The following is a 23,624-nucleotide window of genomic DNA, read 5'->3' on the forward strand; positions in this document are numbered from 1 at the left end:
AAAGATAACAACCCTTCTTTTGTTAGCATACTCATCCAGGGATGAAAGAGGGCTGTCAAGAGCTCTTGGTTTTGCCAGGGTTGGTTGAAACTGCCTCCAACTTCTAATTCAGCAGCAACAGCAGCAGCAGCAATAGTTCAGAGACTGGACTGTAGGAATTGTTACCCCAGGGCCACTGACTGTGGCAATAGGTCTAATGTTGGGAATTTCAGGAACAGCCTCCCTGAACCGGCTTCACGTACCACATACCCATCACGACATTTTAGTTTGGGTGATTTTACAAAAATCCCCCAAAACTGCTTAGTAAAGTGCATGGAAATGAATAACTTAATCCTAAAACTTACAATAAATATTAATTCAGTAATTAGCATGCTTGTATGCATTGACATGACATGGGCTGCAGGCGGTGATGGGCGTACAGCAATTGAGGAAACACTTGATTAACATGTTATAATTGAGAGGATGCTGATTTGCATTACAAAGAAATGTTAACATTAAAAATACATTTGCAACAAAAATACGGCATTTAAGTGTTGCAGTGCTATTTGAAAATTCTCTCTTTGAAGATTTTAATTGCTTTTCTTTTTCAAAGTTAACAACATTACCACCTTGCCTGTGACACTCCCTCACCCCCACCGTTTTTTGAATAAGGCATGATGAAGTAGGTAGATGGTCTACACGCTGACCTAGAATCTGACTTTCCTTTGCGATGTATTTTGCAATGCTTTAATAGATGTCAATATTATTATAGCTTCTTTTATGAAAACTTCCCACTGTGGATCACAGCCCTGCATCTGCATGAAAATTGAGGTCAAAGCCATTGAAGGCTCACCTGCATTAAAAATATATTCTGTTCAGTAATAAGTTTTTTAGTTGCCTGGGAGTTTAAAGCAAAACATAATAAGAAACATTACCAAGGCAGTCACATATTTTTCTCAAGTATAAATGACACATTACTTTTGCATGCGATGAGCACAGCCCTTAATTCAGAGGTGCAATCTTGGAAAATGAAGACTCGAACTCCAGTTCAGAATTCTATTGGCATAGCAAAGCGACTGCTGAGGGCAGAGTTATGCAAATGAAGCATATTTGCATACAGGTACTGGTTCTTCTGGCAGAATTTGCAAAGTTTTCTTTTTAAAAGAAATGAAGCTGAATTCTGCAATCTGCATGAATTATTCAGGTTAATCTAATATACAGGCACCAATCACTCAATAAAGCCAGCTTTATTTGCTGTGGTAAAAGTTGTGTTTCCAATAAAGCTTACATTGGGGGGGGGGGTCAAAGGTTGAATTCTCTTAGGAATTCTCTCCCTCCTTCCTCTGTATCTGTCTCGTCTCTGCCTGTCAGAGAGTCCCGTTCTCTGACAGGTGGTCCCAAACACCAGTCAAGTTGACCTATGGTGGGTGGGAAGAATGGTGAGGAAGGGAATCCCAGTGGGGTGGCCCCCCCGTGCTGCCCATCCCAGCAGGGCTTAGTGCCAGCTCCCTTTCAGCTCCAAATTCCTTACCTATAGCCATGCCTATACCTGCCCCATACCTCCCTTTTGTGCATGGGTAAACCTGTTTTGACTACAGTAGTGATGGGACTGGACATCAGCAATGGAGAAAACGATTCCATGAAAACACACACACATACTTATAAATGTTTAAAGCGCATGGATTTTGCATTGTAAATGCTGCAGAATGAAAAAGGTAAATTTTAAACATTAATAACTTCATCATAACAGCAGGTTTCAGGCTATTCATATTTGCTCAAGACTACATAAATAAAAGAGTATTTAATCTCAGATGCAATAAATACTTTAGACTCACTGAGATCACTGTGCACTAGATTTTATTCTAATTTTTAAGTGCTCCCTGGTCTAAGATGAATTATAATATTGTTCTCTTTATGTTTTCCTGAATAAATCAGTCCACCTTTTTCACTACCTCATTGCCAAATAATAAAACAGGATATTCTAATGGAACTTCCTCAGGCTGTTTCAACACCCGGCCGCCGTGGTGAGCTTTATCTTTCTTGTTAAAATCTGCTTGATTAGCTTGGCATCATTTTTTCTGGAAAATGCAATCTCCCGGTATGTTTGTCAGATACCATACAGGGGAAAGGGGTGGCTGTTAAAAAGAAGGAAGGAGGAAGGCAAGAAACTTTTCTGGCAGTTTTTTTGTTTTGTTTTTAGTGAATATATATGACACAGCACTGAATGCTTTTTAGGCCTGTCTTCAAATCCAGGCAGAAGATGCTCCACTATCAAGTCTCTCTCCTGCCCCTCCCCCACTCCAATTTGTTTTCCTGTTTATTGACTTTATATTCTGCTGTTCCTCCCAAAAGAGTTCAGGGCAGCAAACACTTTTAATAAAATACAGTGGTACCTCGGTTTAAGAACAGCCCTGTTTACAAACTATTTGGTTTATGAACTCCACTAAACTGGAAGTAGTGTCCTGGTTTGTGAACGTTACCTCGGTCTAAGAACAGAATCCGAACGATGGAAGGGCACCGCCCGGTGGGAGGCCTCATCAAGGAAAGCATGCCTCGCTTTAAGAACAGACTAAGTTCATAAACCAAGGTACCACTGTAAAGACAATAGAAATAATTTTAAAAACTGTTGCAAACATCTGAAAACAAAACACCTAAAACTATTTTAAGAACAGACGTAACCATTAGGGAAGCTTTTAATGCTTAACAGACTACTGTATTTTAATACTTTGTTGAAAGCCGCCCAGAGTGGCTGGGGAAACCCAGCCAGATGGGCAGGGTATACGGTAAATAATAAATTATTATTATTATTATTAACCAAGGTGGGCATCTGAAAGAGTACTGTCATGGTGCCTGACTAATATCAACACAACACAGGGTTCATCCACACTTCCCTTTGTCCTGTGATTTCTTCCATTTGATCTCTGTCTTTTAGGTATGGGTCCAAGAGCTTCTTTTGTCTCGCCACTTTCCCCAGGGAAACCCAGTGATTGACCTTTGCTCCAATTCAACAATAAGCAGCGGGTTTTCCCAGGGAAAGCAGCAGGACAATTTAAAAATAATAATAACCAGATTTGTGTCTGAAGTTACAGACCGAACAGAAGTGCGTATGAGCCTATAGCCAGAAAGCTAACCATTAGTGTTATGTACTGAAGTTCTCACCCTGGACCAGCAGGGGGATACTGTAGATAGTTCAGGTCCACATATGCAAATAAGGGATCGAAAGTGATGTTCAGTGATTGGATGGTTACAGAAAATGGTTACTGTTGCGTTGTACTGGAGCTCTATATAAGCAGGCTGGCTGAACCCTTCAGTTCTGTTCTGGCCTGTGAATAAACAAGAGCTGTCTGAAGAATCGCTGTGTCATCTGATATGTTCACCCACAACTTAACAATTAGCTAGAGCTGTGGGAAGTAAAGTGGACGCTCGGGTTGTGAATGTGATCTGTGCGGGAGGCACGTTCGCAACCCGCAGCGCTGTGTCTGCGCACGCACAGTGTTGCGATTTGGTATTTCTGCGCATGCGCGAGCGCTGAAACACGGAAGTAATCCGTTCTGGCACTTCCACGTTCAGCACGGTGCTCAACCCGAAAACGCACAACCTGAAGCATCTGTAACCCAAGGTATGACTGTAGTTGTTCTGGAACACGTGCCCTAGTAGCATCCTGGACAGAGGCAGAAAGTGAACAGAGGTCATCCTTCCCTATGGGGGGACATGTAGCGAAAATGTCACCCCAACTGCCCGCCCCCTCCATAAGGGCGGCATCAGCAGATCCAGTGTAACCCTGAGGTTTGCAGGCAGTCAGAATGATTTAGGGGGAACCCTGACAGACCCTACAAAACAGCCCCATAAGAGCTCTTCACACAGTGCGGAGCTGAACTGTGGGATTCACTCCCACAAGAATAGATGGCCACTAACTTGGATGGCTTTTAAAAGCCATGGTGGTTGTATTCTGCCTTTGTTGCTGGAGGGAGAATGAATAAGTGAATCACAGGTGGAGAGAGTGCATTCAGGTTTTGCTTTCGCCCAGTAGCTGGCCATCGGCCGCTGGACTAGATAGGCCATTGATCTGATTCAGCAGGCCTGATACGTTCTGAACTCACTGAAACAGGGTGTTGACTGAGAAGGTGGAAACTGGCGAGTGGGGGTGGGAGAACAGAATGGAGTGTCTGGAAAAGGGAGAGGAGGAGGAGAAACACATAGATATCAAAAGAGGGAGGAGAGAGATCGGGATATGTTGTTTCTTCATTCACTCACACAAAAAAGCTGTATTAAAATATCTGCAGGTATGGAAGTGAATGCTGCCCATAGATGTCAGTGGAGAAATCAAAGACTTTAATGTACCTGAGTCTGGGCACACGTTTGTCCACCTCCCTTCTGCAAAAAAATCAAGACAAAAACAGCATGGTGGCCATTGAGGATAGAGCCTGATCCATGGGCACAGAATGCTGATTGGCTGCAGGAATGACAATGTTCAAGGGCCCAGCTACTCCAGCAGGAATGACAGGGGAGTCGCTGGAACCCTGAACAAAAGCACTCAGTGCTTCAAGATTTTGTTGAAGGGCCCACTTCTATAACATGTGACAATTATCCAGATACCATTAAATTATGTAATATTTATAATTTTGTATAGTGTCCTTCAATCCTGTTTTCAATATGTGGCTGAAAAGCCAAATCTCAGTTCTTTCTATCATCTATCTATCTATCTATCTATCTATCTATCTATCATCTATCTATCTATCTATCTATCTATCTATCTATCATCTATCTATCATCTATCATCTATCATCTATCATCTATCATCTATCATCTATCATCTATCATCTATCATCTATCTATCTATCTATCTATCTATCTATCTATCTATCAATCATCTATCTGTTTATTATTAGTCTCCCCTCTGACTAGGTTGCTCAAGGCTGTTCCCAACAAAATATTAAAAACACAGTGAAACATCAACCATTAAAAATTTCCCTGAACAGGGCTGCCTTCCAATGTCTTTGAAAAGTCAATCAGTTGTTTATCTGTTTGCTGTCCGATGGGAGGGCATTCCACAGGGCAGGCGCCACTACCGAAAAGGCCCTCTGCCTGGTTCCCTGTTTCCTCACTTTTCGCAGTGAGGGAACTGCTAGAAGGCCCTCAGAACTGGCTAGACATGGGGGTGGATATGCTCCTTCAGGCAGGTATACTGGGCTGAGGCTGTTTAGGGCTTTAAAGGTCAGTACCAACAATTTGAATTGTGCTTGGAAATGTACTGGGAGCCAATGTAGGTCTTTCAGGACCTGTGTTATATGGTCCCAATGGCCACTCCCAGTCACCAGTTTGGCTGCCGCAGTCTAATTATTCCTAATAAGGGCAACAATCCAGGTAGAGTGGCCTTACTGCAGCTTCTCTTGGCCCTGCTGCCTAACACAATCAAGCACAATTCAGCCACTGGATTCTGCTGCTGGGGAAGGAGCCATGCCCTAAAACCAGAGGTTTTCAACCTTTTTGAGTCCACGGCTCCCTTGACCAACTACATTCTTTCTGCGGCACCCCTGTGGGGCTCAGGAGCCCAGGTATGTCACCCCTTGCCTGCAGAGCCAGCAGCTCCTCGCCCTTTTTTGAACACCCTTGTGGAGTGTTCCCTCAGCCTCCTCTCCTTGAGAGTCCTCTGGACAGCTGCTGCTGCTGCCCCTGGTCTCTGAACTTCCCCCCACAAGCCTTTGGGAGGCAGAGGCATGAGAGGGCATCAGAAGAGGGAGGGAGGGAAGGAAAGAGGGAAAGAGGCCAGGGTTGCTCGCGGCACCCCAAGATGCCACAGCACACTGGTTGAAAACCACTGCCTTAAACTGTTCCTAACTTCCCAAATTTTACCAAGTCTTTCCCCCAAGTTATTAGTCTAAGGATAATCTCTGTTTTGTACTTGTGATATTTATTTTTATGTTGCTAATTTGTATATTGCTTTGATTATTTATGTTGATAATTTATAATTTGCTTTTCTTTGTAAGAAATAAACTCAGATCAATTTCAGTTATAAAATCAATAAAACATCATATATATTAAAACATGTATTAAAAATGCTTTCTAAATAAAAATATTCTCCCAGAATATGTTTTGGAATTTGCGGCATTCCAAATTCCTGCACAGGTTCTATCCTCCAGCAGAAAAAGGCTGGGATTGCAGTGGGAAATTGATCCTCTAGAACAGGGATGTCCAACAGGTCAATCGCGAAACTCAACAACTTTGGCTTCCCAAAAAAAGCTCAATGACTTTGGTAGATCACTGCCAGATTTTTTTATAGTGGGAGTAGATCGCAGTCTCTTGAAAGTTGGACATGCCTGCTCTAGAACATTGGAGCCAAATTCTCCCTAGACATTCATGATTTCAGAAGGACTTCTTCCCTGAACCCAGAGAAGTTTGGGATGCACCTTAGTCTATTATTCCTGTTTGCTGTTGACGGACAGTATGCTATCATATCCTTTCAGCTCTTGCAATGAGGTATTGACTATTAAATGTCTCTATTTTAAAACCAGAAGTAAATACCTACCATTTTTAACTCATTCAATTCTCAGGTAGTTTCAGTCATGAATAGTTTTTCCATTTCTTTGCTCAGCATCTGTGCACATCTGTAGCTTAAAGACTTACTAAGTGTGAAGTGGTCTGTTTCCCATCAGGTGATGCAGTGGCCTATCGGAAATACAGGTTTGCTGTATGATCGTAGCTTCATGGTTGCCAATCACAATGGCGTTTGCATCACTCAAAAGCAGGAACCGAGACTGTGCCTTGTGCAGCCCTTTATTGACCTGGAGCAAAATGTGATGATCATCAGAGCAGAAGGTTGGTAGGCAAATCTTCATTATCATTTCATTGTAAGATGGTTTCAGTAAAATTTGTAATATCACAAATTACTAGTGTTTCTGACATGCCTTGCTGAGAATTTCTGGTGTTGCAAATCAAATAATAGATACCAAGTATGTTATGGTTCCAGCTGTTTGGAGCGCTTGGACAAACTATTAAGGGGTGGCTATCCTCTACTTTTGGGGTCTGATCAAGACCCAAAGCATTTTTTTTCTGTCCCCTTAACTGTTTTTTTCACAGTGACAAAAAGAAGAGAAAGAAGTTGGCCCAGTGTTGGTTTGGGCAGATGAAAATGTGCCCTCTGTAATCAGATCAGATATTCTCCCACTCAGCTGATCTACCTGCATTATCTGAGGAGGGAGGGCACTGTGTGTATGTGTACATGAAAGAGCGGGGTGGTTGATGGAGAAGGGTTATTCTTATGTTCTTAACAGGCATGAATGCAACTAATCAACCACAGCTAGGTTCCCCCCCCCCCAACTTTGTATATTTGCTCACATGTCAGTTTGCCAATGCAGAGGATTCTGGGGCACATTCTAGGGTACACCCCATTCCCATTGGGCCCGGTTAGCTTTATTGGGCCTTATTATCGTTGCTCTGTAGCTGTGCAGTGTAAAGAAAATTGGTATACAGTGGTACCTCAGGTTAAGAACTTAATTCGTTCCGGAAGTCCATTCTTAACCTGAAACTGTTCTTAACCTGAGGTACCACTTTAGCTAATGTGGCCTCCTGCCGCCGGAGCACGATTTCTGTTCTCATCCTGAAGCAAAGTTCTTAACCCGAGGTACTATTTCTGGGTTAGCGGAGTCTGTAACCTGAAGCGTCTGTAACCTGAAGCGTCTGTAACCTGAAGCGTATGTAACCCAAGGTACCACTGTATATGTGCAAGTCATATTTAAGTGAAGCTTGTCTGTCATTACTCATTAAATAGCTCCTTTCCATCATTTTTCTGTCCCTCCCTTTCTGCAAGTAACTCAGCCTGGGACTGAGAGGTCATGTTTTGTTCATGCAACATTCCTGAGGTAGCGTCTTGTCAAAGGCAACCCAAGTGGCCATCAAGGTCCCTTGGATGGCTGAGTCAGGATTTGAACTCAGATTTAAGAGGTCCAGCTCTAATACTCTAATTACTGTAGCACACTGTTCCACAGCCTTTCAGCATGTATGCAAAGAACCTTGATGTTTCTACAACATGGGAGAGGTGGGTTGTGGTTCTAACCATTTCATCGTAGGTGAGTAATGCAGTGTTTAAAAGTCAGTAGTGACATCCCTGTTAGCTTGATCAGGTTCTTCATGCCTGAGTGTAAAAATACAGTAGCAGAAAGGATGGAAAGCCTTTAATATATTGAACATATATTTCACCTAGCTGCAGCAGCAGGCCTGCACTTTTCATTTTTTAAAAAAGTATTTTTACTTTTCTAAACTCATTATTTATGTCTTATATATCTACATCTGAACTATGCTTGCCTTCTCCTGGTGATCTTCCATTTTTACTTGGCCTGCATGCAACATTATTAATAATGCATGTCCATTTGTTTGAGCAACTGGTTCCAAATATGTTAAATCCTTTACCTGCTTTATTCTTAGTTGTTGCACAAAACATTGCTTCTTTTGGTTTCCTGTCAAGGATACTCCTATTTTTATGAATTGTGCTACTGAAATAAATAGGCATTGAACCAGGTTAGTAAAATGTTAAACTTAGGACAACAAGCCCTTCGTAGAGACCTTGAGTCCTGCCTTGGGTTTCATTTATTATCCTGATGCCATAAAAAGAAGCCTTTTATGATCACTCAGTTGCACAGAAGGAGACTGGAATACATCAGCGTTAATTGTACAAACAAATGTTTCTTTAGTAATTACTCTTCATTGATGGATTAAATTCTATGAGAACAATTCAGCTAAAAATTGAGACACTTTTAAACGAAGTTGATTTTCAATCTCAGTGGGAGACCTAAATGTGTTAAATGAAATAAAAAAAGCTTTAAAGTGCTTTAACTTTAGTTGGATTGTGCTCCATATGTTTCCCATGCTGTGTTTCAAGTTCATTGGCCACATTGTTCAATTTGGATTTACTTTTGCATCAAAAATCCAGTAAGTTTAAAAAATATTTTGCCAAGGACTGATTTGCAATATAAAGCCTCCATCAGGAAAGACCTTCAGAGCAATTTTCTTCCTGCTTTCTTCAGAACTGAATATCTTAAAACCTTCAGATTCAATAGCATATCATACGTGTGTACATTGTTTAAAAACTTGGAGTATATTTAAAAGATACCTGAAGTCAAGCTACTGTGTGGCAGCATGTGTAACTCAGAAAAGGAAGCCATTTTTCTCCCATCTCCATTGCATCTTTCAGGTTTGTCCCATTGGTTTGCAGGATGTGCCATAAAGGCAAGGCTGCACCTGACATAGTTGTATTGGCAAAGTGTATATTAAAAACGGACGCGGGTGGCGCCGTGGGTTAAACCACAGAGCCTAGGACTTGCCGATCAGAAGGTCGGCAGTTTGAATCCCCGCAACGGGGTGAGCTCCCGTTTCTCGGTCCCTGCTCCTGCCAACCTAGCAGTTCAAAAGCACGCCAAAAAGTGCAAGTAGATAAATAGGTACCGCTCCGGCGGGAAGGTAAATGGCGTTTCTGTGTGCTGCTCTGGTTTCAGTGTTCTGTTGCTCCAGAAGCGGCTTAGTCATGCTGGCCACATGACCCGGAAAAACTGTCTGCGGACAAATGCCGCTTCCAGTCGTCGTCTGCGACTTAACTTAACTGTCAGGGGTCCTTTCCCTTTACTTTTTTAAAATATAAAACACAGCATTGGAATGAGAAAATTTTGGGAGATAGCCCTGTTGCTTTTATCCTGATATTTTTTGAGATGATGCCTCTGCTATTCACTTGAAACTAAAATCTCTTTGGGTTAATGAAGTACTAAGATATGTGGCCCCGAGATAGTAAAATAATTTGTTTTGCCATGTAAGATTATTTTCAATTAACCACATCCAATACCATTCACGTTTTTCTCTTATCTCATAAACCATTTCAGCATCTACATCCCCTCAGTTCATTTTTTCCAGAAGGGAAAATTACAGCTGAGACAGTTAGAGTTGAATTTTTTTAAAATTCTTTTTAACCTGAGAAGATATCCTTGTGCATGCAAAAATGTTTTGGTGTGCTCTCATTTTGCCTAGTGAATATTTTTTGAAAACATATTTTAAAATGTCAAGTATTTGTATTTTCTTCCTTTCAAACTTCTCTTTCCCCCTCTTAAAAGAAGCCTATATTCTCATTTATTAGAGGTGACATAACTGGGATAAGACTTCTTTTCATAGGCTGCAGCTATCAGGGCTGCAGTAAATTTCTGCCTATTCCAATGTATGAAATACAGAGGGAATAAAGTTACTAAAAGCTAAAATTGTGCATTGGCAAGCGTGCTGTGGGGATCAAGGTTGCACAAAACTCTGCTGTATCCTTGTTTAATGATCATTTGGAGCCACCTGCAGGCAGAAAAATATATTTCTGTATTGAAGCTATAACATTTTGATCCAGCACAGATGTCATGCTAGCTCCCATACGTAGCAAATGATAGTTTGCAGAACAGAAGCTGGCCTCAGGAATGTGTATCTCCAACCTGGCATGGTTTGACAGCCCCAGATGAGGAGAAGGAAGAAGCAGTAGATCCAGGGATAGAGAAGAGAGGTCCTTCTCGTCTGACTCCAGGGGTCTCGTCCGTTCCTCTAGAGGAGCTCAGAGCCTCACCAGGGAGGAGGGAGGCCTTTGACCAGCCAGAGGGACCAAACAGGAGGAGCTGAAGGCAGAGGGGCAGATACAGTTTTGTGGCCAAGAACCACGTGTCACCTTTGCAGGTCCCCCGCCCCCCATAGGCTCAACAACTTATGTATCCGGAAGATTATTTAACTTTTAGAATGTCTGCCAGTATGCTTTTTACTATGTTTTTATTTTGTTTTTAATTGTTGATGTTTTGTAATGTGTTTCTAATGTTGATAAAGGATGATGATGATGATGATGATAATAATAATAATAATAATAATAATAATAATAATAATAATAATGGCCATCACTGCCTCTTGGGGGAGCAAGTTCCATAGTTGGACTATGCACTGCATGAAGAAGGCATTTTCTTAAAAAATTGATCTAAATCTTCCAACATTCATTGGATGTCCATGAATTTTAGCATTATGAGGGAGGGGGGACTTTTCTACACACCCTGCACAATTTTTACTTACCTTTCCTCTAAAAGAAAAGGTCCCGTATGCTTCATAGAGGAGTTGCTTCATCCCCTTGATCCTTTTGCTCATCCTTTTACGAATTTCTTTTCAACTATACAGCATCCTTTTTGAGACTGTCCTTTCCCTTATGAGGGGTCTGGATCAGTTTATTTTTTGCTTCTGAGTCTGTACCATTACTCCGCTTCAATAAAGATCACTTCCTTAACTTAGAAGTACTGACATCTGCTGCTGTGTGTTGGAGCGGGAGCCAGAGCACTGGATTTGTGCAACACTAAACTCCAGCAAAGAAAGAGTGGCAGAATGTACTTGCTGCCAAGGCTTCTGATTTGCAAACTGTGGTTTGCAGGGAGCTAACAATCTATCTGCAACCAACTTCTGCCCAGAACCCTTTCAAACCGCCACTAAAAAGATTGAAGCTTCAATCCAGACATTCTTGTTCATAGATGCATGTAGGGATCTCCAAGATGGGCAGTGCTGTTGACTCAGAGACCATTCCCCCCTTTTTGAGGATTGTGGACTGGCTAGAATCAGTCCCCTATAAGCCTCAAGCAGATGATCTATACTTCCTAGTTGCACAGGTTCACCTATATGCTTACAGCCTCAGTCCACCACAAAATGCATTCTCAGGTTCTAGGTGAAGAATTTTCAAGGCAAGCATTTGGTTTACGTTAGCCCATGACTTGGATCATTCTATTCAATGCTATTAAAAATGGAGATATGAATAATGTTTTCTGTAACTTTTTATGTAGGGATGGATCCCATTTCTGTATCCTTGGAAGAAGACAGTGAATGTCTGACTCTGACCTGCCAGAGTAAAGTCTGCTCACACAGGTGAGGCGGGGGGGGGAGTGAACCTACAGAGCTTGTGTTGGTGGAATGAATGAATCTTTATTTGCATCAGCAAATATTGGCCATAGCAATAAAACAACAATGCAATATACAAAGAATAGAAATAAAAAGTCAATTATATAAAATATGTTTTAGGGTTTTGAATCAATAGTCAAATAGTAGATCTTATTCCGATTGCCCCAGTAAAAAACCTTGCAACCTTTGCTGTCTCCTGCTCATCTTGATCAGCCTACAGAAAGGACACTGTGTGGCTGGAAACCAATGGCCTTCTTCCCAGGGCAGAGGGCGTGGGTGAAGGGAGCCGTGATTAATCCATATGAGCACCGTAGCTGTGTTTGGATGTAACACTAAACTATTATTTGTGTTTAAGAGTCTTAGTGGGGTGTCAGGGAACTGCCATCGGAACTAGAGGAGGAGGCGAGGCTCCACAGCGATGCTGGAGAGGGGCCAAGCAGGGAGAGAGGCAGGTCTCCGGCTGGGGAAGAAAATCAGCGCAACACCAGGGATAGAGGGGGGCCGATGGGGGAAGCAGAGAGGGGGCTCCAGGACTCTTCGCAGGAGACCAGCGAGGAGAGCACAGGTCCTCCGCTGCCCACACCCACCCTGCGCAGAAGACTTCCGCGCAGGGAAAGTAGGCGGCGACTTGGCGTCAAAGAACTTCTTTGCTGGAAGAGGTTCAAGAAACGCCCACTGACGGATTCTGCTAGCGACTGAACAGCCACGGAGTGGATGGCTGTCCAGACAGAAACGGTTTAACCAGGCAACCTAGCCCAGAGCGGTGGTAACTTACGCACAAGCAACCCCTAAAGCCATTACATGGGGCTTTGGAGAGAACCAGAGGAGTATGGTTATCTTTGGATACAAATTCTAAGGAAGGACAGAAAAGAATGATGCCACTCTGTACATCAAAGAAGATACAGAGTCCAACAAACCAAAAATTGTAAAAAGGGCAGACATATGCACAAAATTGTTGTGGTGGCAATACTGGTTGAAAAGAGTAGTTTAGTACTTGGGGTGTGTTATTGTTGCGCTGACCAAAATGCTTAGGGTGAGCTTGAGATGAAGAATGAAATTAAGGAGGCATCCAAAACTGGAAGTGCTGCAGTGATAGGTGACTTCATTTATTCACTCGTAGATTGGGTACATGTACGACAAAGACATGACATTAAATAACAGTGCCTTAGAACTGTTCATGTTTAATGTTTATGTGTCATGTTTAATGCTCATCACTGCTAAAAACATAAAGACAAAAAATGAAATATTATTTTAAAATGTTAGTAGTTGGAAACAAGCCAGGGAGGTGTTCCTCCCTCTGGAACATCCTCTCTCAGATGTCAAGGAGATAAAGAACTACACAACTTTTAGATGGCATATGAAAGCAGCCCTGTATCGGGAATGGGTGGAGTATTATTATTATTATTACTATAATAATATCCCACTCTTTCTCCGAAAAACTTCTTTGAAACATATTTGGATGGCAAGGGAGTCAAAGTTGTGCTTAAAGGAGGATAAGTATGGAGAGAAGCTCAGTAAATATTTGCATCTGTCTTCACGGCAGACAATAAAAGGCAGATCCTTGTATCTGAACTAACTTTGGCAGGTAAGGGAAAGGTAAAGGACACCTGGACGGTCAAGTCCAGTCAAATTTGACTTTGGAGTGTGGTGCTGATCTCCACTTTCAGGCCGAGGGAGCTGGCGTTTGTCCACAGACAGCTTTCCAGGCCATGTGGCCAGCATGACTATACCACACCTCACCAAAGAACAAATCGAAAATCCCGATAACGCTGCTGGAGGTTATTACAGTGGTGAAACAAGCTAAGTTAGGGAAATTGCCTGGACCTGATGGACTATCCTCGATGTACTACAAATTCGTCCAAGGAATACTGGCTCAACCACTGGTGGAGGTAATGAACCAAAATCTTCAAGGGGAAGAAATCCCACCTTTGTGGAAAAAGGCATTTATAGTATTAATTCAAAAACAAGACCAAAGAACTATAAAGGTAAAGGTACCCCTGCCCGTACGGGACAGTTTTGCCAGACTCTAGGGTTGTGCGCTCATCTCACTCTATAGGCCGGGAGCCAGCGCTGTCCGCAGACACTTCCGGGTCACGTGGCCAGCGTGACAAGCTGCATCTGGCGAGCCAGCGCAGCACACGGAATGCCGTTTACCTTCCCGCTGGTAAGCGGTCCCTATTTATCTACTTGCACTTAAGAGTGCTTTCGAACTGCTAGGTTAGCAGGCGCTGGGACCGAACGACGGGAGCGCACCCCGCCGCGGGGATTCGAACCGCCGACCATGCGATCGGCAAGTCCTAGGCGCTGAGGTTTTACTCACAGCGCCACCCGCGTCCCCCAAAGAACTATACACCCAAAGAATTTTGGGTCAATATCTTTATTAAGCAATGATTATAAATTATTTACAAATAGCACGGCAAATAGAATGATGACGGAATTGAATACAGTAATCCGTGAAGATCAAGCGGGTTTTTGCCATCTAGACAAATGAAAAATACCATCAGAAATATTTTGAATATAATTGAATATCTGGAAAAAAGGATGGAGAAGCAAGCAGCGCTTCTGTTTCTAGATGTGGAAAAGGCCTTCGACAATGTTTCATGGACCTTTATAACAAAGATCCTAGATGATATGGACTTCGGGCCAGCAATTTTATATTACTAAAGATTAAATGAAAATACTAACTCAGAATTTTTATATTACTAAAGATTAAACGAAAATACTAACTCAGATTATAAATAACCAAACAAAGAGAGAACTGGAAAATGACTTGGGAATTAAAGTGGGAAAGAAAATTAAATACTTAGGAGTATGGATTGCATCTAAAAATATGAACTTATTCTGAGATAACTATAATAGAGTATAGACTGAAAAGACTTTCAAAAATAGGAGCGTAATTAAAATGAATGATATTTGTCCAATCTCTCTCCCCCCCCCCATCAAATGCCCAAAACTGGCTGCCATCAACCAGCAAGGAACAAACAAGTGTCAGGCTGCTGCCCGTGACTCCCATAGCCAGTTGCCCAGGAACATACAAAGACAAGGAATGTTCTTACCATCCACTTTTATGGGTGTTGAGAAATGCCCTCTGTCTTTGAGCTCTTTGTTCTCCTACTTTCAAGGCTCGCCAGGTTCTGTGGGGCGGGGTCTGGAATGCTTTCTAAAGACTCTGTAGCCCCCCTGGTTATTCCTCTTCCTCCTCCTCTCCCTTTATTTCCCAACTTTTCCTTTCATCTGTCTCTGAGCTGTGACCTCCCTCAAACCCCTGTTATAAATCTATACTGTCTTCCTCTTCTCTGGAAGGGTCAGGCTGGGAAGGCGGTCTCCACCATTCCTCCTCTGCCCAGACCCTGACAACAAGTAAGGAAGTGGGAAAACTCTGGCTCTTTGGATATCTGAATCAGCCACACGTTTGGGCATAATTCTTTATGTTCAGATAATTGAATATGTTGATAATTAATGTTTTGATAGCAGGACCTGTGTGCAATGTGAATGTGAACTGATATTAAAGAAGAGAAGTAATTTGGAACTTTTTGTTAATGCAAGACAGGATCTCTATGCAGAAGCCAAACATGGGGCAGGGGCAAAGAAAGTGAGGGAAGAAGGGCACTGCTGTGGCACCAGCCCCCAGCTCCATAAAGCTTGGTTTCCTGAACCAGGGGTCAGTGTCCAAACCTGACCATCATGTTACCCTGGCTAATGCAAGACTTAATTTAGCCTCAATCACCCGTCTGAAATGGAAACAATAGGAAGAAACACAAGAAAACCTATAAAGTGGTTTACAGTTGTGCTATGTAAATAACAGAACATAATATTCTCGATTAACAAAATGGTTCTTCCAAATGCTGTTTTGGGCTAAAACTGTGTTATAATCTCCTTCTTTGGAGTCTCCTTCTTTGGAGGTCTTTAAGCAGAGGCTTGACAACCATATGTCAGGAGTGCTCTGATGGTGTTTCCTGCTTGGCAGGGGGTTGGACTCGATGGCCCTTGTGGTCTCTTCCAACTCTATGATTCTATGATTCTATGATAATGGGTACAGCGGGATTGTAGGTGGCTGGCATTAAAAATATCTAATTATGCATTGCTACCAGCCTGACATTAGTTTTGCATCTGAAAGGGAGCTCTGAATTCTTCCTTCCACTTTTCCCTTCCAGAGTGCAGACACACGATTGTGGAGGACGAGCGGCTGATTGGTTTTCTGCCTTTCTTGGCCGGCAGTGCCGCCTGATCAGGCAGAGTTCAGACTTCAAAAGAAATGCTAATAAGAAAGATGAAAAAGGTATACATTTTGCATGGTTGTTAGGAAATGAATATCCAAGTGCTGCAAATGTGAAGTGTCAGCATGGCTTATATGCTTTTTCATAGATGAAAATCAAAATTGCCCCAGTGATACGGGATGCACTGAAATTACAAAATGAACACACGATGGACTGACTTTTAATACCACACTACTTACAGGGGAAACTTCTGATTTTATAATAAAAGGAGCACCTTTGTATCCAACAACATATAGTGAGCACTCCAAACCATCACTGAAACTATATTCATATTGAATAGCCTATTAAATAAAATTGTAATTAAAACAATATCTGAAAATACCTTGATATTGTGCATTTCTGTGAGAAAACCAATCACTTGAACATTATTTTATTACATGCTGCAGCATAGTTGAAGCTGTGTATGCCTGTGTTGGGTTAGTGCTTTGATAGAAGGCTACTGGGATCCTTACATAGGGTGCTCCAAGCTTTCCAAGAATAAGTAGGAAACAACAATATTATTACCAATATTTTCCAAACACATTCATTGTATGTTGCAGCCCAAGAGAGAAGTAGCTCTTCTCCTTTGCATTACTCTTTCCCTCTGCTCTTAATGCATAAGCAAAAAGCAATGCACTCTTTTGAGCTATAATGGACACAGGGTACAAGAAACCTTCCCCTTGGTTTCTGGATTTAGAGTTGGGACATGTGATGAGTCAGATGAGACGTCAGATGCTGATGGAAGTGAGCCAAGTCAATTCAAATGGACCAAGTAGTGGTTATGACCAGGCCAGTGGGAGGGCAGGATTGTTAAGGGTGCATAAGTTGAATAGTAAATGGGATGTTGGACGGGTAATGAGAAGAGATCAGCAAATGAATTTGGAGAGCAAGGGCTTGGAGATGCAAGCAGAGTAAGGAGGAGTTTGGGTTCATGGATGGCAGGGATAGATCATATTAGGAGTCGTGCTCATTCATGGTGTTTGCCCCAAGCAATGCTTCCATGCCTTTCAAGAGATAGAATCTTCTTGAAGATTCTAAGGATTAAATATCTTTACCTGGTATGAATCGAGTGGGACTACACATCCCACTCACCATGTGAGAACATTTTGGCTCTGCCTGATAAGAGTTTTCAAATCCCACCATCTACTGTCAGAGGAAGCTGGAGAGATCAGATGGGGACACACGGGGATGGAGGAGCCTTTAATCCTTGCTTTTCTCTGTTTAGCAACTGATTCGCAATAGAAGTTCGGGGGAGCAGGAAAGTGGGCTCCTCTCTCTCTCTCTCTCTCTCTCTCTGTGTGTGTGTGTGTGTGTGTCTGTGAGAGAGAGAGAGAGAGAGAGAGAGAGAGGAAGAAAGGGAGAGATAGGAGATTTACTGCAAATTCAGTCCTCTTCAACTTTCTCTGCCGATAGGCATGGGAGCCATAAGAATTATCAAGGGACGTAGCTAAGCTGTTTGTTCTTGTGGGTGTCACATGTAGTCTGGCTCCAAGCCATGCAAACAGAGGCAGTCAGCTTGCATGTTGGCCCATTCATGTACAGCATTAGCGCATAAGCGGTGTGCTTGCCTGGCTTCCAGTTCACTGACATGCTGATGCATGAAATGACATGCATGGAACCAGGGTTTTTTTTTCCAGCTGGAGGTCACTGGAGCTCAGTTCTGGCACCTCTCAGGTGGGCACCATTGCCATTCTAAGAGAACAAGGGATAAGTTTGTGGTGAGCTCCAGCACCTCTTTTTCTAGAAAAATTGCACTGCATGTAACACTTGCGCAAGTGGCAACAGCACCTTTAACCCTCATCTTCACGCTTTCTGTTTTAGCTATAAGAGGCCTTTGATAGAGACTGGATTCCTTCCACTGTGCTCAGAATTTCTAATAACTATCACCTTATACTGAATGTATTTCAGGAGAGACCTCTGCTGCAAGGGCCTCCCTCTCTCTAGTAAATGAAGCACAATACCTCCTGATCAACAGAACAAGTATTTTGCAGCTGAGAGATAAAGTTGTGGAAAGGTAAGTGCTTCCTCACCTGAAAAGGCACATTTCCTTGTGTTGCCTCTTTTTGTCCTTTCCATGAGCAAGACTTCTTCTGGCCCAACCTGCTGAATGTTTCACCTGTACACTGACTACTGTACATGCACAGTTATGGCAACTATTATTCTTAAGAAAAAAATAAGAATGTGAGATGAGCATCTGCTGGATCAGACCAGTAGCTTTTCTAGTCCAGTGTCTAGTCCATTGTCCACACAGTATTCCAGGTGTGGTCTGGCCAAGGCAGAACAGAGTAGTACTAGATTTAGAGGCTAGACTTCTATTGATGCATTAGCTTTTTTTGCTACAGAATCACATTGTTGACTCATGTTGCAGTCTACTAAGACTTCTAGCTCTTACATAGGTGCAGCTGGTTATTTCAGGCTGAAAGGGACAAGTGGGACTTAGAAGAACAGAAAGAACAATCCCTTCACATGGGCTCCAGTGTTGCTGCAATTCGGGGATTTTTTAAAACGGGGAATTTTGTGACGCATTTACCTAGACTTGGGAAGGTTTAAGATGGCAGCCCTCATCTGACCATACCACCCATAGGTGCCAACTCTCTATGGCTGAGGGGATGGAGTTGCCCCCCCCCAACCTTGAGGGGCCAGGCTTTGCTGTGGCAGGCTTCGCCAAGCCTTCCCGCACCTGCCTGCGATGAGACACGCCAGCAGTGGGCTGTGAGAACTTGTTGCAGGCACCGGGGGGGGGGGGGGGCAGCGCCTATGACACCACCTAAATCCACTGTAGTTGAGCAGTATTACAGCTGTCCAAAGAAGCAACATGCAGGTATGAGAGATTACGTTCTCCCTTCTTGCTCCTGCTTTGCACCATTCTTGGGTGCTGTTGCCAGGCAGGAATAGGTGCTTCAGCTCTGCCTGTGGTTGAAACAAGAGAAACAAAGAACATGATAAGGCATTAAGAAAAGCGAAGAAGAGGTGGAGTCTGAAGTGACAGGAACCGAATTCCTTCCCTCTTGGGAAGTGGGGGGAAAGAAGGAAAGGAAATTCAGAGCGGAGGGGAGTGTTATGTACTGAAGTTCTCACCCTCGGCCAGCAGGGGGATACTGTAGATAGTTATGCAAATGAAGGATCGAAAGTGACGTTCAGTGATTGGATAGTTTTAGAAAGTTGTTACAGTAATGTGGTACTGGAGCTCTATATAAGCAGGCTGAGCCCTTCAGTTCAGTTCTGTCCTGGCCTGTGAATAAACAAGAGCTGTTTGAAGAATCGCTGTGTCGTCTGATATGTTCACCCACAACTTAACAGGGAGGACTGCGGCAAGCTGGTGGAGCTCCCAGATGAGGAACAGCGAGAGGGGCGGCAAACTCAGTGACCGCCCCAGGCAGCATAAGCCCTAGCTACGTCACTGATTGCACTTGTTCAAACTTTGTTCATGTTAGTAATTAAGGCTATGTGAAAGCTTTCGCCTTTTTTTTTTTTTTTTATAAAATTTTTATTGGTTTTTTAACACATAATAATAGACAATACAAAACAATACAAAAACAAACAAACATATAAACATGTATAATTTCTTCACATTTTTTCTTAAACCTTCTTTCATCGACTTCCTCATACCTCCCCTTACTGCATCCCTGTTTTAAAGTTTTCCAGCAAGCCCCAATGTCAACTTATAACACTTTTTTCCCCTTTGAATCCTTTTTCTCATATCCAATTATTTGTCCCCGCAATTCTGTTTTACCTGACCCAAAACATTTTAGCACTCATTAATTTTGCAACAGTTCTTAAGATAAACTTTAAATTTCTTCCAATCTTCTTCCACCGTTTCTCTCCCTTGGTCGCGGATTCTGCCAGTCATCTCCGCCAAAGCTTTCGCCTTTTGAATGCAATAGAAATCTGTCTCCATTGAACTGAGAAACATGAAAGCACAAGTGTTACTGAACTCATTTGGGTTAATATTAGACCATATTGTTTCCCCCTCTGCCTCTGTGGAACAGACTAGGTGAATCACTTCCCCCGCAGGAACTCGTCCACCGCTTCCGTGCCAACATTGTAGTCAGCACAGATGAGCCGTTCGAAGAAGACCTGTGGGAGGAGATTGCAGTGGGACCCCTGCGTTTCAAGGTACAAATGGCTGCAGCTGTTTGTTAGTGTCATGCGGCATGCTGGGAAATAGTACGCAGCAGCTTCTTGCAAGACAATGATTTAGGCAAGGATCTGGAACAGCTGTTTGGGATACAAAACAGCTTTGAGCTAGAATAGTCTGAGCAACAGTGTATTACTTTGTGTGTACAATGACTCTCTGCTACCACAGAAGTGACCTGGCATGGCACTGTGATGCAAGGGCAAGAAGGCAGTTGGTATTGTCAGATTTGTTGAATCCTGGGAGCCAAGACCCAAGTTTGGGGCAGGTACCCTTTGGTAAGAGAACCCCAGCAGAGATTTAACATCGCAAAACATTCAGCAACGAAAACCTGGTGCAAAGCCTTTAAAAAGTGTTCTTCCACTGAGTCCCTTAAATCTCCCCTTTTAAAAGCTCTTTCCAAATTGTCCCACTTCCCCAGCATAGACATTGACCACACATTTGGGTAAGTCATAAGAGAGTTTACTTTAAAAAACACCTCTTCAAATGTCAGATCCATGTGCTTTTCCATATAGCAGACAGAAAAGATGCACAGGCAGGTAAGACGTTGCTTAGTTACAACAGGTAAAAGTTAAACTATTGAAAAAATGCTAGTTTCAGACTCTGGTCTGAAACAGAAGAGGCTGGTCAAAGTCATGTGGCCAGCTGGAATGACCATCTCAAACCTCCTTACATGCTGAAGTCCTTATGGAGAGAGAAATACTGTATAGCAAAGACATGGTGACCTATTGCTGCTAAGGTGGAGGATGATGGCATAGGCTCAGCCTGGCAGGAGAGTTTATTCTATTATTTTAACCCCTTCATGCACTGATTAGATGTGCATGCTAAAATTATATGAGGCTGGAACCCTACAAGACTGACCAAGAGCCCAGCCAGCAGCACCATGATCTGCACACTGGTGTTCCTGGTTAAGATCAGAGTTTTCCCTTTCCTGCTGCCTTGTGGGATGTCTTCAGGAGAAGAAAAGTCTAAGGAGTAAACCCTACACAAATCCAGAGCGGAGTGTGTAAGGCAGATGTTGGTGCTTTGAACGCCTCCCTCGGGCAGCGCTGGTGCCAGATGTATTCCGCTGCTTTCTTTTGGACCGCATCAGCAAGGCTGAGAGGCTGAGTGTCTTGTCGTCTGGGTAACCCAGGACCTCCATACACGCAGCTCAGGCTTGTGCCCCAGGGAGGTCACGTCAGTGCTGCAGACACACTAAAAACAAGGCAGGAGGCTGTGTTATTTGATGTCTGCAGTCCTTATGTTAAGAGTTTCCCCCCCAGATTCAATTTGGTGGCTGAAGCTGAAAGCATTCTCCAGGTGGCTGCCAGCTCATGGGATTCCAGCATGGCAGCAGTAGTTACTACTAGTTCTTTTCTGAATCCCTTATCCCAGACAGAGAGGAAGCATTTGTTTCTTGTTGTGGCCCCTGCTCAGCTTTGCAGGCCAAAAATGTTTGGTGCTGGTGATATGGTCAGAATGGTTGCTGCTGACAATTGACTCCTCTAGAAGCAGATGTGTTGTGATTCCTGGCTAAGTGGGGGCTTCAAGATCTTCTCTGTGCAAATTTCAGGTTATCGGGCCATGCCACAGATGTCTGGTTATCTGCATTGATCAAAAAACTGGAGAACGGAACAAGGAATTTCTTCAGACTCTGGCTGCCACTAAAGACAAAAAAGTCAGTATACAAATCCTTTTTTTTTTTAAGTGCTCTTTTCCCTTACAGGGAAGGCTTACAGTTAAAATAAGAACAGGTGAAAACAGAGAGAATAAAGAATAATTTAAATACAATTAAACATTAATAGAATTAATAGTAACTATGTATGTATGTATGTATGTATGTATATGTGTGTGTGTGTATAGAGAAACAGACAAACAGGCAGATAGAAGATCTATTAAAAACATACAGACAATTGCAACAAAAATAGCACAGCATCAGCCCTTTCCTTAAAAGCGGTCAGTTCCCAAAAGCCTGTTGGAAGAAGAGAGTTTTCACCTGCCAGTCGAAGAACAACAAGGAGGGAGCCAGTCTAACTCCTCCAGGGAGGGAGTTCCAAAGTTGTCTGGGAGCAGCCACCACCGAGAAGGCCCTCTCCCACATGCCCACCGAGTGTGCCTGTGGGGGGGGGGAAATCAAGAGGAGGGACTTCCTTGAAGATCTCAAGACCCAGGCAAATTCGTATGAGGGAATATACAAATGTGAATGAGCTGCTCAATGGAGCTTTGCTGCCACTTCCACAAAACCTTTTGGTTTTAAAAAAAGGGGAGAAAGCAGAAAGCAAGGCAAGCTTTCATTTGCCTTCCTTTTTTTTTTTTTGCCCCGTCAAACCCTGAATGATCTACTTCCGGTCGGCGCCAGCGCTCAATGGCGGTCTCCCGCTGAGCTCCGCTCAGGGAGACTGCTCCACGAGTTCGGGTCTGACCGCTACGGCGAAGCGGGGACCCCTAAAATCTCAGGCGCGGAAGCCTGAGAGCACGGAGACTCGGTGGGCACCTTAAGCGCCCCCCCTCACTGCAAAGGAGCCTTTTTAAAGGCTCCGGAGCGGCATCGGGGAGCGCGGTGCTGAGAGTCGCTACCCAGCCCGTGGAGTGAAGCCGCGTCGCCATTGACGGAGAGCGCCGATTCCTTCCTGACATTTGGAACTTAATTGGATTATCCGTGAGTAAGACTGAACAATAACTTTAAAAGAAAATACCCGGAAATTGGCTGAAAACGGAGAAGGCAAAAAGTAAGGAAGTCTGCCTTCCCCGGACTGCATGACAACTAAAGCAACGAAATAGGAAGCTGCAATTTGACAGGAAGCAGCTTTAAAATTGACGGACTCAGACATTGGACTTAAAACCCCCCCTTAGCAGGCAGGGGCAGGGGGGGGAAGACTTTTGATTTGTATTACCTGCATGAAAGAAGCATAGAAGGGGAATTTTCTGCCGTTTTGAACCCTTGGGGAGGACTGCCTGGAAAGTGAGCCACCGGGGCTAAGAACTGTCATTAGAGACTTGATACAAAGTTGGTGCTCTGCCTTTTGCAACAAAGTAAAGACCTTATTTGCTACAAGTCTGGCACTCTGGAAAGTTACAAATTGATAACATTTGGAAAATATTGGACAATTGGTTGCTATTTTTATTACCTTTGAAGGGAACCCTTGTTTCTTTGTATTTAGAACTTTGGACTGCTCCCTCTAGTGGGTTGCAGGGAAACAGTTATTATTTTCACTGTAAGGAACAGGCTTGTGGAGTTTTCCATCTGAAAGTAATTCCCGTGGGAACGACCTTGGGACATGAGTGGCCCAGCAGAAGAGATAACAACAAGAGCTAACAGTAAAGCTGCTCAGAAAAAA

The 23,624-nt window shown here is 43.2% G+C and overlaps 1 protein-coding gene across 3 annotated transcripts in view; it reads left to right on the forward strand.

The window, feature by feature from the left end:
• The window catches only part of MOCOS (molybdenum cofactor sulfurase), a 563,966-nt gene that overhangs the window by 61,253 nt on the left and 479,089 nt on the right, over window positions 1-23,624 (forward strand). For 2 of the 3 annotated variants that reach the window (XR_014541270.1, XR_014541271.1), the window contains exons 9-12: window positions 6,633-6,795; window positions 11,799-11,880; window positions 16,068-16,192; window positions 18,078-18,898. Coding sequence is in view for 1 of the 3 variants with exons in the window: in XM_083583835.1 (XP_083439961.1) it covers window positions 6,633-6,795; window positions 11,799-11,880; window positions 16,068-16,192; window positions 18,078-18,183; window positions 20,159-20,285; window positions 21,860-21,964 (708 nt within the window). In the remaining 2 variants the exon portion in view is untranslated. Of the gene's footprint in view, window positions 1-6,632; window positions 6,796-11,798; window positions 11,881-16,067; window positions 16,193-18,077; window positions 18,899-20,158; window positions 20,286-21,859; window positions 21,965-23,624 lie in introns of all 3 variants that reach the window. The other variant, XM_083583835.1, reaches the window with a different exon arrangement.

The sequence above is a fragment of the Podarcis filfolensis genome (assembly GCF_964270895.1).
Source record: "Podarcis filfolensis genome assembly, chromosome: 13".
NCBI classification, from domain to species: Eukaryota; Metazoa; Chordata; class Lepidosauria; order Squamata; family Lacertidae; genus Podarcis; species Podarcis filfolensis.